Raw genomic sequence first — 18,336 nt, forward strand, 5'->3', positions numbered from 1 at the left:
ATCAGTGTGCGTCATAGCGACCAGTCGTTCCGCCATTTGGTCAATTTGCATATTAGGCTTTTATTATATAGGATGTGGTTTGCACAATTAGGCAGGAAAAAATAAGCAGGGTTCTAATTGGAAAGGAAGAAGTAAAATTATCTCTAGTCACAGGTGACAGGATCTGGTATGTGGAAAACCCTAAAGAATGCACTAAAAAATAGTTAGAACTAATAAATCCAGGAAGATTGCAGTATAAGATTAACATAAAAAAAAAGTTGTATCTATACTAATAAAAGGGTAATATGCTAATTAGACCAGGAGACCTTCCAGACAAAGTCATGGTGGCGGGTCCGAGACAGAGGTGGTTAGGGGCAATCAGGCCGGCAGGGGAGGGCAGTTGGGGGTGATCAGGCTGGCAGGGGGGGCAGTTGGGGGCAATCAAACTGGCAGGCAGAGTGGTTAGGATCAATCAGGCAGGCAGGCAGGTGAGCAGTTAAGAGCCTGTGGTCCCAGATTGCGAGAGGGATGTCCCAGATTGGGGAGGATACAGGCCGGCTGAGGGACACACACACACACACACACACATACACACACACACACACACACACACACACACCGTGCACTAATTTCGTGCACTGGGCCACTAGTCCTATATAATAAAACCTGAATATGCAAATCCACCAAACGGTTGAGCAACCAGACGCTATGACGCGCACTGACCACCAGGGGACAGACGCTCAGCATCTGCCCCCTGAGAGTGAGGCGACTGGCAGCAGCAATAAGGGTGCGGGGCCTGCCAGCGGGCGACACCAGGCCGCCAACCAAGGCGGGTGCCAGTGGAGGGAGCCCCCCCAATTGCCCCACCCACTGGTCGCCCCACAGATGACCCTGATCACCAGCCAGGCCTAGGGACCCTACTCTATATATTGGGAACTGTCTCTTAGATTTAAAAATTAAAACCTGGCAAGGCTACTCTAACACTGAAAAAACAGGATGATGCAGCAGTAACATGCATGGACTCTGGCTTGCACATTTTGTGGTCAGCCCTGATTCTGACACTTATAACTGTGTGACAAAGCCAATTACTTAACTTCTCTCTGCTTCAGTTTTTCCACCCATAAGATGAGGGAAATGGTACTACTGTCTCTGAAGGATCATGTTATGTGCTACTTTTCATAATCAGGGCAAAAATAAATGTAGCTGCCCATACAACAGCAGGATGCCTTTCACCTGTATGAAAACTATGGTCACTGGTGCATGCAGCATCCCAGATTGCGAGAGGGATGTTCAACTACCAGTTTAGGCCCAACATCCCCCGAGGGGTCCCGGATTTCGAGAGGACACAGGCCAGGCTGAGGGACCCCTCCCTTACCGCCCCCTCCCGTTCCCATGCACGAATTTCATGCACCAGGCCTCTAGTTTTTATATAATTGCAATAGATAATCCAAAAATGAAATTAAGAAATAATTCATTTACAGTAACATTGATAAGAATAAAGTACTTAGGGATAAATTTAACAAAAATACAAAATATAAACTCTGAAAACTGCAAAACACTGTTGAAAAAAATTTTAAAGATCTGAAACCTGGAGGGGGTGGGACCCCATGTTTATTATTTAATGCAATCCCTATAGAAATAACAGCTGACTTCTTTGTAGAAATTGACAAGCTGATTTATAAAATTCATATGAAATTGCAAGTGATTCAGAATAGCCAAAACAGTCTTGAAAAAGAAGATAGGAGGAGGATTCACACTTCACTATTTTTAAACTTCCTACAAAGCAGCAGTAATCAAGTCAGTTTGGTACTGGCATAAGAACAAACATATAAATCAGTGGACTAGTCTAAAAATAAACCTATGTGTCTACAGTCAGCTGATATTCTACAAGAAGAACAACACCATTCATTGAATAGTCTTTTTAACAACTCATACAGGAATAGCTGGCTAGCCACACATTTTTTAAAAATGAAATTGGAACCTTACCTGAAATGTACAAAAATTAACTCAAAATGGATCAAATAGCTAAACAGAAGAGCTAAAACTATAAAACTCTTGGAAGAAAACATAGAGGTAAATCTTTATGACCTTCATTTGGGAAAGGATTCTTAGATATGATACCAAAAGCACAAACAACAACAAAAAATAGATAAATTAGACTTAATAAAACCTTAAAATGTTTGCCCTGGTCAGTATGGCTCAGTTGGATTGTCGTCGCTATACACCAAAGGATCTTGGGTTTGATTCCTGGTCAGGGCACATAACCAGGTTAAAGGTTCAATTCCCAGTTGGGGTGCATGCAGGAGACAAACAATCAATGTTTCTCTCTCTTTTTTAAAGATATATTTTTATTGATTTCAGAGAGGAAGGGAAAGGGAGAGAGAGATAGAAACATCAATGATGAAAGAGAATAACTGAAGCAGTTCCTCTGAAAGAGATTCAGAAAGGAAATGAGCAACTTCTACACATCAGACAAATGAGAAAATAACCCCACAACCGCACCACACAGTTAGGAGAGAATCCCTAACTCCTAGCTTCTCCTTGAACACAATTTGGACCTCATATCTAGTGCCCCAACTTTTAGAACTCCCACCACAAAGAGATGGGTTCCCAAAATGTCTAGCTCTGAAAATTAACAGGGCTTATGTCCACAAGACTGTAACAAACAAAGATTAGAAAAATGGTTTCTAGGGAGGGCAGGAGAAACAGGGAGAGATTGATAAAAGGATACTTTTTATACTTTCAGTTATAAATTGAGCTAGAGGCCCGGTGCATGAAATTCATGCACGGGGGGTGGGGGTCCCCTCAGCCCAACCTGCACCCTTTCCAATCCGGGAGCCCTCAGGGAATGTCCTACTGACGGCTTAGGCCCACTCCCCATGGTTCTCTGCTCTCTGTGGGGCCTGCCTGCTCCACACCACGGCGATGGGCAAGCAGGCCCTGCTGGGTGTTGCCTGTGGGCCGCGCTTACCTGCTCCTGGTTGCTGCAGCGACAACCAAGCAGGCCCTACTGGGTGCTGCCTGCGGGCCCGCTTGCCTGCTCGTGGGTCGCTGTGGCTACAGCCAAGCAGGCCCTGCTGTCTACTGTCAAGCTGCACGGCCGCTCTCGCCTCCCGGGGTGGCGATGGTCCCGGGAGGCTGCGGGCTTGGCACCTGTCCCCGGGACCCAGGCTGCTTGGCACCGCCCCACCCCTGGCTGCTTGGTGCCTGCGTATGCAAATTAACCCGCCATCTTTGTTGGGTTAATTTGCGTACTCCTGATTGGCTGGTGGTCATTGTGGATGTATGGTCAATTTGCATATTTATCTTTTATTAGTGTAGATAAGGTCTAAGTTGACTAGTTGATAACATTGTATTGTATAATTGAGATTTGCTAAGAGAGTAGAACTTAACCCTTTGTACTCGCTTGCTTTTTTCTCGATTCCTTTATTCTAATGCTAACCGTGTCGAGTCACACTTGACATCCGAGTGCAAAAGGTTAAATGTTCTCACCCTCCCCCAAAAAAGTAAATATGTGAGGTGAAGGGTATTTTAATTAATTCAGTGGGGAGAATCCTTTCACAGTGTATACATATATCAAATCATCACATTGTACACTTTCAATATTTTATAATTTTATTTGTCAGTTATATCTCAATTAAGCTGGAAACAAACAAAAGGCTTTTCCACCAGCTCCATGGAAGACAATGGAAAAATGTTTTCAGAATTCTGAATTTTCAACCTCAAATTCCATTCTCAGTCACTATTAATCATGTGTAAGGGTAAAGTAAAAATGTTTTCATGCACCCAGGGTCTCAAGTTTACCTCTCCTCAGTAGATTTAAGTTCTATGTCATATTTAGAGAATAAACACTCCTTTGGGGAGCTGGACAGAGCTTCACTGGGAATATTTCACTAGGGAAGGGGGTACATGAAGACACATTCCTCCTGTATTTGAAATTGAGTGGAAATTTTCAGTTCTCTTGGAGAGTTCAATAATGAAATAGGAATAGGCACATAGAAAACTAAGTAGATGAAAATTAAGGCAGTTATTAAAAGAAGGAAAACTACAAGTTGTTTATAAAAGTTTAAAAAATTATACTTGCCTCTGGTATCATGTTAACCCTGAAAATTAACTGCAAAAAAAAGTAATATAACTAAATTGAGAAGATGGGTGAAAGGGAAATCTGTGTCCAACAGTAGTGGTATAAAAGAGTGGATTCTTCATTTTTCATAATAGGAAGTCCATAAATCATTTAGAAAGGGGAAAAAATCAGAAAATGGCAGGACACATGTTATTTAGCAATATGAAGATAAATACTAGAAGAAATATCTTAGTGAGTTGAAAGTAAGGAAGCAGGCCGCTACTATTTTTTATTATGACTTGTAATTCTATTTTAGTTTTAAAACAGGTATATGTATTCTTTGATTTTAAAATGTTTAAGATGTAAAAGAGAGGAAAGTGCTGAGAGCGTGCTTGTCTTATAGCAAAGAACACAGGCAACTTCCAGCCCCATCACTCCCCTCTTTTTTTATTTTATTTTTTTATTTTTGTTGTTGTTAATCCTCACCCGAGGATATTTTTCCTTTTTTTTTTTTTTTTAAGAGAGAGTGGAAATGAGAGGGAGAGACAGACAGAGAGAGAAACATCAATGTGAGAGAAACACATCAATTGGCTGCTTCACGTATGTGCCCCAACCGGGGCTGGGGATCGAGCCTATAATCCTACAGTCAGTGGGCCAGAGCTCTATCCACTGAGCCAAACTGGCCAGGGCACATCCCTCTTTTTTCCCCATTCTCATTTCTCCTGCCCTCTCAGCTGCACAGGATCCCCAAGCCTCTGTCCTGTGCAAAATAGCTCTGACCTCTCCCAGTTTCTGGTCCAAAATATTGCATGGAGGGAAATGGCATGCCCTTTCAATGTGTCATAGACAGTAGAATAAATTCAAAGAAATGTTAATTTGAAAAAAGAAAAAGTGGAGGATTATATACTGAACAGTAGAGATCCTGTTAACTCTAAGGGAATGCAAGTGGGGAGGGAAACAGCAAGCAAATGAGTATGTGGGGATGAGGGCGGGCCAGCGGGGGAGGGGGGAACGACCATAATTGGCAAGCGAAAGTTGTATAGAATACCAAGAAGTAGAGCTTCACAAAGGAGCAGTGCACAGAAGCTGCAGAGAAGCCATGTCAATTGGGAAGTTGTTAGTTGGGTTTTGGTAGTTGGGAAGTTGATCTGACCTTTGAGAGAGAGATTACTATAGAGCAGTGGTTCCCAACTGGGGACAGTTCTCCACTGTTCCCCATGGGACATTTGGTATTATCTGGAGACATTTGGGGTTGTCAAAACGGGTAGTGCTACTGGCATCTGGTAAATAGAGTCCAGGGATCCAAGATGCACAGATAGCTCCCAATGACAAAAGAATTATCTGAACCAACATGTCAGTAGTGCCAAGATTGAGAAATTCTGCTATAGATTAAGGAACAGTGAGGAAAAGAACCTGTTAGTTGCAAGAAATAAAAGAACATGATCTAATTTGAAGGTATTTATTGTGTCCTATATTCTTGAGAAATCAAAGGAGGGGAATAAAGTATAGCAGCTAATTTGAAAGGGAAGCAAAATTGAAAAAATAATTGAAATGCTTAGAGTCTGGCACATATTAAGTATTTAATAAATATTGCTTTCATTATGAAGAACATGTTTATTAAGAATTCAGTAGGTTCGTTAACAGATTTTCATTAGTTACTACAGGAGAAACAAATAAATGAAATATACATATGTCTATATTCTTATCTTACTAGTTTACAAATCCTATAAGTAGGGTATTTATTTTACGCCTACATTCTACAAAAAACTAATCTTGCCATAATTAACCCTAAATACACATTTTTGCTTAGTAAAGAAATCATATTTATGAATTAGCCATTCTTCACAAAAACAACATATAACAGTTAACTCATTAAATTATAATTAATTATTTCCCTTTTTTTTACCCCTCCCTGCTAGACCATAAGCAACACAAGAGTAGAGCAAGTTAGCTTAGCCATCTCTGTATCATTTAGTATCTAACACCATGCCTGGCACATAATAGGTGCCCAGTAGAGTGTTTGTTAAATAAATGAATGAAATCACAATCAGTGTCAGTAGTGTATTTTTTGAATACTAGCTGTTGGCATCCCAGAGGAGGGGGAATATAATATGAAAATATTTATCAGATAGTCTTCTGTTTAATGTGAGTCTTCTGTTTAACATATCTTTATATTTAGAACTTCAGAAAATTTTTGGAAAAAAAAATAGCTCAGCTAAAATTTCCTTTAAAGTTCTGCCTTGTTTTGTTTTTTTAATCTCTGCAGTGCTGAATTTTCCCAAGGTCATTACTGGGACGGACTAGGCTCTCCTCCAGATTCTCCAGCTCCTGGGAGTGATGTGTATTGCAGCAGTGAGCCAAGTGACCCTCAGTATGACCAGAGTCTCCTGGAGAACTTATTTTACACGGTACCTGTAAGTCATTGAATCTGAAGCTTTAGGAGTTAGTTAACAATTAGAGTATTAATAGTATTAGTAGGGGCCCGCATCTTGCTACTTGCCAGATAGAAAGCTATCCATTTTATATACCATATTTAATTGTAGTGACAACCTGAAAAGGAAAATATTGTCCTCATTCTGCAGGTGCGGAAACAGGCCTAGTAAGATTAAGTATGTTGTCTAAGTACACATAGTTTTAGAGGCAGGATTCAAATTCTAGTTTACCTGAGTCCAAATATATTATATAGCTTCCTTAGAGCTCTTCTAAGGAAGAGCTAATGCAGGTGTACCTTCAGAACCACTCTTGACTGGTATCTTTTCAAAATATTCCAGACACACCTCTACTTACTGGTGACAAATACCTCTACTGTTCTAGCATTTTCAAAGTTCTTATATCAAGCCATATGTTCTGTTTATTGGCTTTTAGTATCTCCTAGGGTCTACACTTATTAAGTTCAATCCATGTTCCACAAGTAATCATTTATATTTGTGAACATTGCTGTCAAATTCCCAATTTTCCTTTTCTCCGGGTCAGAAAAGATAACTGAAATATAAGGTAGTTTATACCAGCTCGCTGATAAGACAATGAATGCTATCTGATAAGACAATGAATGCTATCAGGGTTCTAAACAAGCTGGGAGAACTTTTATATGAGATTGTCAGGAGAGAGCATTATGAGGAGTTAGGGGTTTTTAATGGGACTTGAAAGATGGTGTTTAGAGAGAAAAAGGATATGAAATGGGAATACAAAGAATGACCTATCTAGAGAAGCAGTTTGTGCTCTGCAAGGTATCTAAATTGACTAGATGAAAAGTTCTGTGGAAAAGTTGTCCATAAGGCAGGCTAGCATATTGCAACCAGTCTGTGAAGCCTGTGAATGTCAGATGATGAGGAAATGACATGGTCACGATAGTGTTTTAGGAATGTTAATCTGGCATTGATGTAGGGGGCCAATAGGGGAGAATGACCAGAAGCAGATAGGAAGCCATTGGGCTACTAGAGGTGTGAGAGAGGCGGGGAGCCTGAATAACAGTGGCAGCATTTGGAAAGGAGAAGATGGATTTAAAAGACATTATGAGCCTGGCCAGCGTAGCTCAGTAGTTAAGCATCAACATATGAACCTGGGCATCACAGTTCGGTTCCTGGTCACGGCATATGCCCGAGTTGTGGGCTTGATCCTCAGTGTGGGGCGTGCAGGAGGCAGCTGATGAATGATTCTCTCTCATCATCATTGATGTCTCTCTCTCTCCCTTCCTCTCTGAATTCAATAAAAATATATGTATTAATAAATAAATAAATAACATTATGAATTGTTAGGATTTCATGACTTCCTGCCTTCAAAATTATCACTGCCCAGCTGGAATGGCTCAGTGGTGAGCATCGACCTATGAACCCAGAGATCACAGTTCGATTCCTAGTCAGGGCACATGCCAGTACTGCAGGCTCGATCCCCAGTGTGGGCTTGCAGCCAATCAATGATTCTCTCATCATTGATGTTTCTGTCTCTCTCTCCCTCTTCCTTCCTCTCTGAAATCAATAAAAATATTTTTTTAAGTGAAAATCATCACTGATACTCTGTTACCTATAGGCTAAAAAGGAAAAGGAATTATATTTATTTCATATTTTTTCTGTGCCAAGGAATTTACTTTACCTGTTATTTATTCAGTACTGTACCCAAATGTTTTAAATTGGTTATTTCATTTAATTCTTTTTCTAGTCCCATGAGAGAGTGTTATCTTTTTTACATATCATGAAATAAAATCTCAGAGACATTAATTACTAGTAATAAGTGACAGAACTAGAATTCTTACTCTGGTCTGTCTGACAAAAAGCTTGTGTTTTTCCTGCTTAGACCACACCATCTCATCAGCTTTGAGCATGGCATTAGAATATGATCTTGTCTTACCTCCCTCACCTCATCTCCCATTTTGCTCTATACCCATTGGATACTCCTGTCATACTGATTATCGTACTTCTCCTCAGACATTTAGCTCCTTTCCTATCTCATTTTTTTACTCATACTGCCCCTTCAACTTTGAATGTTGAAATGCCCTTGTACATCTGGTAAACTTGTCTTCATTCTTTATTAATTCATCACCTCTCTGAAGAAAATATCCCAGACATAGCCAAGCAGAATTTTTTGCCTAAATGTCTGCAATATCTTGTACATACCTCTGTTATGTACAGGATACAATTCCTTATGAAAGCAACTATGTCTTTATTATCTTTTTATTACCATTAGAATAAAGGTCTGATAGATATTGAATACTCAGTGGATATTTAAAAATTTATGAATGGCACTATGTAATCCCCAATGCTATCAATGATGAGAGAACAAAATAATTTTAGAAAATGTTTGTTGACAGAAAAAAGGAATGAGAATTTAAGAAAATGGGGAGACCAAGGAGTTAGAATGCTCATGTCCTTCCTTGAGGTCATTGTTTGATGTTCTTAATATTGACTAACATCCACAGCTTAGAAATTGAGCATTATTGCCTTGTTTTTGGTTCCTTAAAATTCTTAGCTTTTGAACAACCTAGATTATGTTTATTATCATTTCCTTCAGGCTATGGACTCAACTAGATTTTTATTGCATTGTCAATAAGCATTTTTAAAAGCTTACTAAGAGCAGAAAGCTTTGTAGGGTTGAGTACGAGGGAGACCATGGCATCCTCCTCGGCCCCGTTTGCTATTGTACCGGAACTACAGCAACCCCCAGCCCAGGTTTCTGTTTTACCTCCAAAACCAAGAGCATTTTGTGCAGCAGAAGGTGAAGATGCTCTGGACATGTTCATGTTCCTCTGGAGCGTAACCCACTCTATCAATGAGTTCAGCAAGGTGCCTTCCCCTGTGATTCTGCTGCCAGATAATTTTAAGGCCAGATCCAAGATCAAGGTCAACAATTACCTATTCCACAGGGAATATGCCCAATTTCAAGTTCAAGGAGTATTGTCCCAAGGTCTTCAGGAAGCTCCATGATCAATTTGGCATTGATGACCAAGATTACATGGTGTTTCTTACCCGAAGTCCCCCAAGTGAAAATGAAGGCAGTGACGGTCACTTCCTTATCGCCTATGATCAGATTCTGGTTATCAAAGAAGTATCCAGTAGGGACTTTGCTGACATCCATAGCAACCTCTCCAACTACTACCAGTACATTGTAAAGTGCCATGGCAACACGCTGCTGCCCAGTTCCTGGGGATGTACTGAGTTAGTGTGAATAATAAAGACAATTACATGCTTGTGATGTGCAACATGTTTAGCCACCATCTTCCTATGCACAGAAAGTGTGACCTCCAGGGCTCCCTAGTGCTCCTGGAGATGCCAAGAAGAAAGCAGTTCGTGTAGCATGGGCTGGGGCTGAGATCTCTATTGTCCATACTGAGCAGTATGCTAATCGATTCCTGGATTTTATTACCAACATCTTTGCCTAAGAGACTCTGTGGTGGGGTTCTGAGAGGCTTGGGGAAATTGTGGATATTCTGGTCATTACTTCTTATCTTCCTCTTGCAAAATTCAGGCTACAGGCTCCTTCCAGCCAAATAACTACATCTTCTTGAGTAAGTGCTTTCTGAACCTCAGAAATACATAATCTTTTCTCCCCTTTGTCCAGTTTTCTTCTCTCCCTCCCCTCCAACAAATCTGCTTGCTTCATTAGAATATTAATGTTGATTCTCTCCCAAGTGCCTTGCTTTTGTAAAAATGTTCTGTTATTTCTATAACATAGGGGGAGTTGGGGGAGGGGGTTGTTTGCTGTCTTCAGGACCTGACTAGTAGATGAACCTGGCTCAAATAACTATGGATGCACTTTGCTCTGTGGGATGAACTAAGAGTTTTGCTGATAACCTTATAGAACTCATTGTGGCATGCTTCCTTCTGGCTAGGCCCTGGGATGGAATACTTTTATGATACTACAGATTTGTGACAGGCATGTACACATGATGGGATAAGGCCAATCTTACACATAGAGGTGGGGTGGAGAGTGGTCAGCAAGAAGGCACCTCATGGAGGTGGGAACTAAGAGGACACTTATGATTATGCAGGGGACTAGAAAAAAATCTCTCAAGGATTGGGTACTCTCTCCAACCTCTTCCCTCACTCCATTTCCACTCCAACTCTGAACTTCTGGGCACAGGAACTCAGAGATGGATGGCCAAAGTGCTCAAACCTGGGTGAAGGTGTTTGACTATTGCTGCTCTTCCCCAGGACCACACACCCCTTCTGGTGCTGGAACCCTTCAGTGGTGTTGTGGCCTGTTCTGGAGACTAGGATGATAGGCCAAGGGTAGTAAAGTTTATTCCCCATGTTAAATTTTATATCTTCGTGTCTATCCATCTCTGAGGTTTTATTCCTAGTAAAAGGGACTATCTCTACCTGGGTCAACCCTGGTCATTTAAAAAAGATGGAGATCTCAAGTATGGGCACATCCTCTACCCCCTGGAGATGTGTGCCTACCATACTTCCTTCCCCTACCCTTTTCACACCCTTTTTCCAGTTAGGTTTGTTATTCTGTTCTCTTCTTTCTAATTTTACTAGTGGCCTGGTGCATGAAATTCGTGCCCTGGGGTGGGCGGGGAGAGTGTTCCACAGCCCAGCCTGCACCCTCTCCAATCTGGGATCCCTCGAAGTTTACAGGGATCGGGCCTAAAACTGCAGTCGGACATCCCTCTCACAATCCGGGACTGCTGGCTCCAGCCGCTCACATGCCTGCCTGCCTGCCTGCCTGCCTGATTGCCCCTAACCACTCTGCCTGCCAGCCTGCTCGCCCCCAACTGCCCCCCCTGCTGGCCTACTCGCCCCCACTTTCCCTCCCCACTGGCCTGCTCACCCCCAACTGCCCCCATGCTGGCCTGCTCACTCCAAACTGCCCCCCCCTGCTGTCCTGATCACCTCCAACTGACCCCCACTGACGGCCTGCTCACCCCAACTGGGCCCCTGCTGGTCTGCTTACCCCCAGTGGCCCTTGCCATCCCATCCTGGCCTGATCACCACGCGGCGACCCAAGGTCCTAGCCCCTCCTTTTTTTCTTTTTCTTTTCTTTTTTTTTTCAGCGCCTCCTTGAGCAGAAGCCAGGGCCGGCTGAAAGCAAGTATCTAGGATTTATTTATCTTCTATAATTGAAACTTTGTAGCCTTGAGCAGAGGCCAGGGCCAGCCAGGGCGGGTGGGAAGCTTGGCTTTCTCCATTGCTGGGGCAACTCAAGCCTCCTGCTTGCTCTAGCTCCATGGCCACCGTCATCTTAGTTGGGTTAATTTGCATACTCACTCCTGATTGGCTGGTGGGCGTGGCTTGGTGTAGCAGAGTGATGGTTAATTTGCATGTTTCTCTTTTATTAGTGTAGATGCTGCTACTCTGTCACCCAGGGGACAGATGGCCTTCTTTGTCATCTTCACTCTTCACCCCCAGAGAGGAATCAGAGCCATAACTCAATCATCCAACCCCACCCAAAGATACTTGAGTTGGTGCATGATATTTTCAGAATATAGAGGAACCTGATGAGCCCACATGTGTCCTCCCTGCCCTCTAATGCCTTTGGGGCAAAGGCAGCCTTTCTTGCTATCATCCATACCCCTTGAGGCTTCTACATGTTTTAAAAATAAATATGGACACCAGCAACTGTCCTATGAGGCTGCAAAGATTCTTTTCTCTATATCTGGCTAGACTGATCTGTCTCACAAGAAGTCATGAGGTCAAAAAGAATTCCTTTCTCCCCTCCATCTTCTGTTCCAAAGGAAGTAACAAGAAGAGTCCCCAGTTAAGGATTGGAGCCCCTATGATACCTTCCTATCTGGAGCCTGATGAATCTTTTTCATTCCAGTCATCTACCTTTACCGTGTTAAATGCAATAAGACTCCATGACACCAGCAGCTGTTCTTCTTTAAAAATGGGTTTTTTGACCATGTGGCCAATGTATCACAAGCAGTATGGGCTTCTTCATTTGTTGATCCTGATTTTCATCTTTTTAGTTTTTTTAACAAAAGATCTTGCGTATTTATTCCCATTGTTGCTATTATATAGAAATTAAATTATTGAATCCAAAAAGAGAAAAAAAGCTTTGTAATAACACCTTGAAAAAGTTGGATTGCTTCCTAGAAGGATATTCTGATCAAGCCTAGTTAACTGTTAACTTGTTACTCTTATTACACAGGTCAACAACACATTATACACCCTGAAAAGGGGAGTTAGAGGTGATAAACTTAAAATGACTTTGGATCTGCCTCCTGCATTTATATTAGCAAGCTTTGTTTGCTTTTTTACTATATAACTGTACTCAAATAACTATAATACTGTCTTCTCTATTTTGTATTTTGTGGTAGAAAGGGCTAATCAGTCAATTGTGGTAGCTGCCTTTTCTCAAAATAAAAATTAATTACTAGGGACTTGGCCACTGGTTTTCCCCCATTAAGGAAATTTGTGACATATAATAAACAGCTCATCTTAGCAAAATTAAAGTAGAATGAGTCATTAGTAGTATGGAGATGTGAAAAAGGCAATCTGTGCATCCATATAGTTAGACTAGAGGCCCAGTGCATGAAATTCGTGCATGGGGCAGGGGGAGGGGAGTGTCCCTCAGCCCAGCCTGCACCCTCTCCAATCAGGGACCCCTTGGGGGATGTCTGACTGCCGGCAGTTGGACATCCCTCTCACAATCCAGGACAGCTGGCTCCCAACCGCTCGCCTGCCTGCCAGCCTGATCACCCCCTAACCACTCCCCTGCTAGCCTGATCAATGACTAACTACTCCCCTGCCGGCCCGATTGCCCCCAACTGCCCTCCCATACCGGCCCAATCGCCCCCAACTGCCCTCCCCTGCTGGCCTGGTAACCCCCAACTGCCCTCCCCTGCAGGCCTGGTCACCCCTAACTGCCCTCCCCTGCTGGCCTGGTTGCCCCCAACTGCCCTCCCCTGCAGGCCTGGTCACCCCCAACTGCCCTTCCTTGCAGGCCTGGTCGCCCACAACTGCCCTCCCCTGCTGGCCTGATCACCCACAACTACCCTCCCCTGCTGGCCATCTTGTGGTGGCCATCTTTGACCACATGGGGATGGCCATCTTGTGCGAGGGCATGAGGGTCAATTTGCATATTACCTCTTTATTATATGGGATGGCATTTACCAGTGACTTTGCCTCAAATTATGGTAGAAATACAGGCTTTGGAACCCAGGGAGATCAAACCTGCCTATACTACTTAACACTGTGAATCACAACAAGCTAACTTCTCTCAGCTTTCATTTTTCTCACTTATAAAATTTAGGTAAGGTCACCTTTTAGAAATGTGGTATTAGAAATACACATGAAGCATTCAGCATAGTACCAGATATATAGCAGTCAGTCAATAACTTATTATAGTTAATTTGAAAGAAGAATCTATTTTGTTTGAAGTGCACTTGTAGGTTATTTTTGTTATTATTATTGATCCTTGAACAACACCATTTTGAACTGCACAGGGCTACTTGTACACAGATTTTTTTCAGATCATATTCAGCCCTGTGTATCTGCAGATTTTGCATCCATGGATCAACAACCATGGACTGAAAACAGTATTTTTACATTCCCAACCATGGTTTCCCAACTGTGATTCATGAAAATACTGTTTTTGATTCACAGTTGGTTGAATCCGTGATGCAAAAGGCCAAGTGTAGTTAGGGTTTGGGGGAGTCAAAAGTTATAGACAGATTATTGACTACACAGGGGGATCAGTGCCCTTAACTCCCACTTGTTCAAGGGTCAACTGTATTTTTGTATAACCAGGAGAAACATGGGATTATCTGATACCCGGGTGTTATCACTTTAAAAATGATATATGTACAGAGAAGAAATTGATTACTTGTAGAGAAATGTTTTTGTTACCACTACCCCAAAAACACTTATCGTTTAGTGCCTCTTTTCGTTTCTTCCCCCCACCCATAGAAATCTGATAGCAGCATTAGTGATTTCTTCAGTGAAGATGATGATATTGTCCCTTCTAAAAAAATGAACCAATCGAAAGCTTTTGCCAGATCTAAGGTTCTGGAGTCAAGTGATCACAAGATGAAGAAGAGAGCAGCAGGCAAGAAAAATAGGTGAGCCTCTTTACGAATGCTTGCTTAGAGGCAAAAGCAAAGGAAGATTATTTTTACAAGATTTAAAGTGAAATGACCTGTGCTTATCCAACAGTATCAGGCTGATTAAGTTAGTTACTGTAACTCATTAAATATTGTAGTCCTTAAAAATATAATAACATGAAAAGATGGATATGATGAAATGGTTCAGAAAGAAAGCAGAATTCTAGGTTGTGTATGTGCTGCATTATATTTGTGTAAAAAATATAAGGAAAGCAAATGAAGAGGAATACAAAAAAATAACGATAGTAGATATATTAAAGTAGTGGGTAACTGAAGTCTATCCCATGTAGAAAAGCTAGTTCTTTGACATAAGTTTCTATACATGTATGGAGATAAGCCTATACATTAGAAAAATGTTTTTACAGTTTTTGATATTTCTTTCACTGTGGATTAGGACCAGAATTTTGATAAAATCCATTTCCCAATACTTGATAACTTGTGAATTAAGATGCTTGCTGCCCTTCCTTCTTTCTCCTCTTGCCAATGCAAACTAGATCATTTCATATTGGGCCTCTGACTGTCTGCGTCACTGTCTGTATGAATTCCTTTCAGAAATTTGGTTGAACAACAAATGAAATCAATAACTCCAAAAGATGCCCAAGTGATGACACTAAGTGTAGATAGGCTGGCCCTTCTGGGTAGAACACACTCAGTCAGAATCATCATTGAAACAATGGAAGTTCCTCCAGAGAGTCCACAGATGACCCCTGGCAAAAAAAGCTTTCCTGGGAGACCACCTAAGCTGACAACAAAAAAGCGGTATGTCTCTAACATGGGAAAGCTAAATTTGACAGTGGGAAGTGTCGGATAAAAATATCTATAATAATAAAACCGTAATATGCTAATTAGGCTTGATGTCCTTCGGATGACTTTCCGGACAAAGCAAGGGCTGTAAGGGGCGAGGGCCACCGCAGCGGGGGGGGGGGGGAGGGGGGGGGGGGGGGGGCTGAGCCCCTTGCACGAATTTCATGCATCAGGCCTCTAGTAAATAAATAATTGTATAATACTTTATGGTTTGTAAAATACTTTCATAGGCACCATTCAAGCAACAAAAATGTATTGAAAATTCTCCCACTAAGTCCCAAGCACTATGCTAGATATGTGTAAGAATAAAGAAAGTTAAGACCCAAACTCTGTTTTTACATACTTTACAGTCAGTGGGAGAGAGATTTTTAAATGGCTATCTGTAATATAGGGCTTTAGGGTTCAAAATAGAAGCTTTAAAAGTGCTGTGGGAGCAGAAGGAAGGGAGCCTTTAATATTGCCTGGCAGGATTGGTGAAAGCTGTGAAGAGAGGAGATGGTTCCTCTGAGGACCTGAGATCCTGAAAATAGAACCCTGAAAGATATGTAGAATTTATCAGACAAAAAATAAGTTTATTATTTGATTTGTTTTTAATCACTTTTTTTTTAGCACCTTCTTTGTGGAATATCACTTTCCTGTGGGCTTTTCCAAAAGTGGATTGGGAAAGACAGCTTTGATAACTGAGGTCGTTCGACTCGCCTCCAGCAAAATTGCAGATGGAAGTAAGAGAAAGACTGGTTTTCTGCTTCTTAAACATTTTTGCTTTGGAAGATTTTGAATCCCTAATTATTGATTTGACTCTTAACAGTATCATCGAATTTTAGATTTGAAAGGGAAGTGGGTGGTGTCAAAGCATGGATTGATGATGGCTCTATTTGGGTGACAGGTACTTATGTGTCTGATTCTCCTTGCAGTGGTGAAATTCCAGCAGAGATTTGTGTTTCCGGTACAGTTTGGTGGTCCAATGATAGAACATTGGTGGAATTCCAATCTTATTTTCCAAATTTACACAAAGAAAACCCCACAGAAAAAGGTACTTTACATGGTTTTGACATTTACACCAGGGGTTTGGAGCATACTTAAAACTATATGTCTCTATAACATAGGAATTTCTGTAGACTCAAACAACACTAATGCTTTTGATTATTTATTATCATTATTTTTAAATTTCTGTTTGCTGTTTGTTATAGAGCAGATATTATTGTCTATTTGCTGTTGCTATAGAATGGATGTGCTAAAAGCTCTACATGAACATACTGTCAAATTTAATCATTACAGCTACTTTGTGAATATGGAACATTATTTTCTTCATTTTACAAATGAAATAAACTGAGATTAAGTAACTTCTATAAGATCACCCATGCTAATAAAAGAAAATCCAGGATTCCACCCCAAGTCTTTTGACTTTAGATCCTAAATGCTTACTTAATGTTTTTACTGTGCTCCCTACTATGAAGAGTTGACTGTTTGGATTGATGTAGGCTATTAGCCTTAATTCGAGATCCTACTTTGTTTTGGCAGAATACTTATAATTCACCCATGTTCAAGATAATGTAATGTGGGCAGCGGTTTTGATCAGCTCATTCCACGTCTATAAAATCCATTTGTAACTAGTACAACATAAATCATTAAACAATGTCATGAGCAGTTTTTACTTCTTTCAGTAAAGGAGTAGCTTTTGCATATTTGACCTCTTTGGTATGGATAGCATGAAGAATGCATTTTGGGTTTTTGTTTGTTTTTTCAGAGGGTTTTTTTAAAATAGAGCAGAATAGGAAGAGGTGGAAACATACATAATTTCACAAACTCAAGAAAACCTCTATAAACATTTCCGAATATTTAAATTGAATCACCTAGTTAATCCTTTTTTTCTAATTGTAAAAGAATTATACATATTTTTATAGAAACTTGAGAAATATTTTTTAAAATATATTTTTATTGATTTCAGAGAGGAAGGGAGAGGGAGAGGGAGAGAGAGATAGAGAAACATCAATGATGAAAGAGAATCATTGATTGGCTGCCTCCTGCACGTCCCCCTACTGGGGATCAAGCCCACAACCTGGGCATGTGCGCTTGACCGGAATCGAACCTGGAACCCTTCAGTCCGCAGGCCGACTCTCTATCCACTGAGCCAAACTAGGTAGGGTGAGAAATACTTTTAAAAAACAAAAATCACCTGTTATCCTATCACCAAGAAATAACTATTGTTAATATTTATATGTGTTCTTTTCTCTTTTTCAAATGACTACAGTATATTATATATCTAAATCATTGTCAGTATTAGGATAATTTTGTATGCAGTTTTTATCCTTTTTTAAAATTTAACATTGTCTTGAAGGTTTTTCTTTTTTATTTTTTCAAAAATATGTTTAGCCCTAGCTGGTATGGCTCAATGGATAGAACATCAGACTGCGGACCAGAAGGTCCCGGGTTCAATTCCGCCTAAGGGCACGTACCTCAGTTGCAGGCTCCTTCCTGGCCTGGGCCCTGGTCAGGCCATGAGAGGAGGCAATCATTCAATGTGTTTCTCTCACATCGATATTTCTCTATGTCTTTCCCTTTCTCTTTCACGCTCTCTAAAAATCAATGGGAAAATATTCTCGGGTGAGGATTAAAAATATAAAATAAAATAATGAAATGATATATTAAAAAAAAGAAAGAGTAAGAAAAATTAAGTTAAATCAATAAACTATTAAAAATATATGTTTAATCTTTTCTGCAAAATTTTATAAATATTTCAATACCTTATTTTTATTAAATATAACATTGTTTATATTAATTCAGACTTTTAGTAGACATCATTTTAATGGCTGTTATTTCATTGTAGGAATGGACAGTAATTAGCTTAATTATAATAACTTGATTATTGAACATCTAGTTATTTCTCTTTGTTAAATATACATATTTGTATGTAAGGTTTTTATGTATTTACTAGAAGCCCAGTGCACGG

At 40.7% G+C, this 18,336-nt stretch overlaps 1 protein-coding gene across 4 annotated transcripts in view; it reads left to right on the forward strand.

Moving 5' to 3' along the window:
* C2CD3 (C2 domain containing 3 centriole elongation regulator) overlaps positions 1–18,336 on the forward strand; it is a 121,001-nt gene that overhangs the window by 26,213 nt on the left and 76,452 nt on the right. For all 4 annotated transcript variants that reach the window (XM_028158268.2, XM_054725499.1, XM_054725497.1 and 1 more), the window contains exons 8-12: positions 6,309–6,456; positions 14,389–14,540; positions 15,135–15,341; positions 15,996–16,108; positions 16,301–16,419. In XM_028158268.2, the coding sequence (XP_028014069.2) occupies positions 6,309–6,456; positions 14,389–14,540; positions 15,135–15,341; positions 15,996–16,108; positions 16,301–16,419 (739 nt within the window). The remainder of the gene's footprint in view (positions 1–6,308; positions 6,457–14,388; positions 14,541–15,134; positions 15,342–15,995; positions 16,109–16,300; positions 16,420–18,336) is intronic.

The sequence above is a fragment of the Eptesicus fuscus genome, chromosome 13 (assembly GCF_027574615.1).
Source record: "Eptesicus fuscus isolate TK198812 chromosome 13, DD_ASM_mEF_20220401, whole genome shotgun sequence".
Classification (NCBI taxonomy): Eukaryota; Metazoa; Chordata; class Mammalia; order Chiroptera; family Vespertilionidae; genus Eptesicus; species Eptesicus fuscus.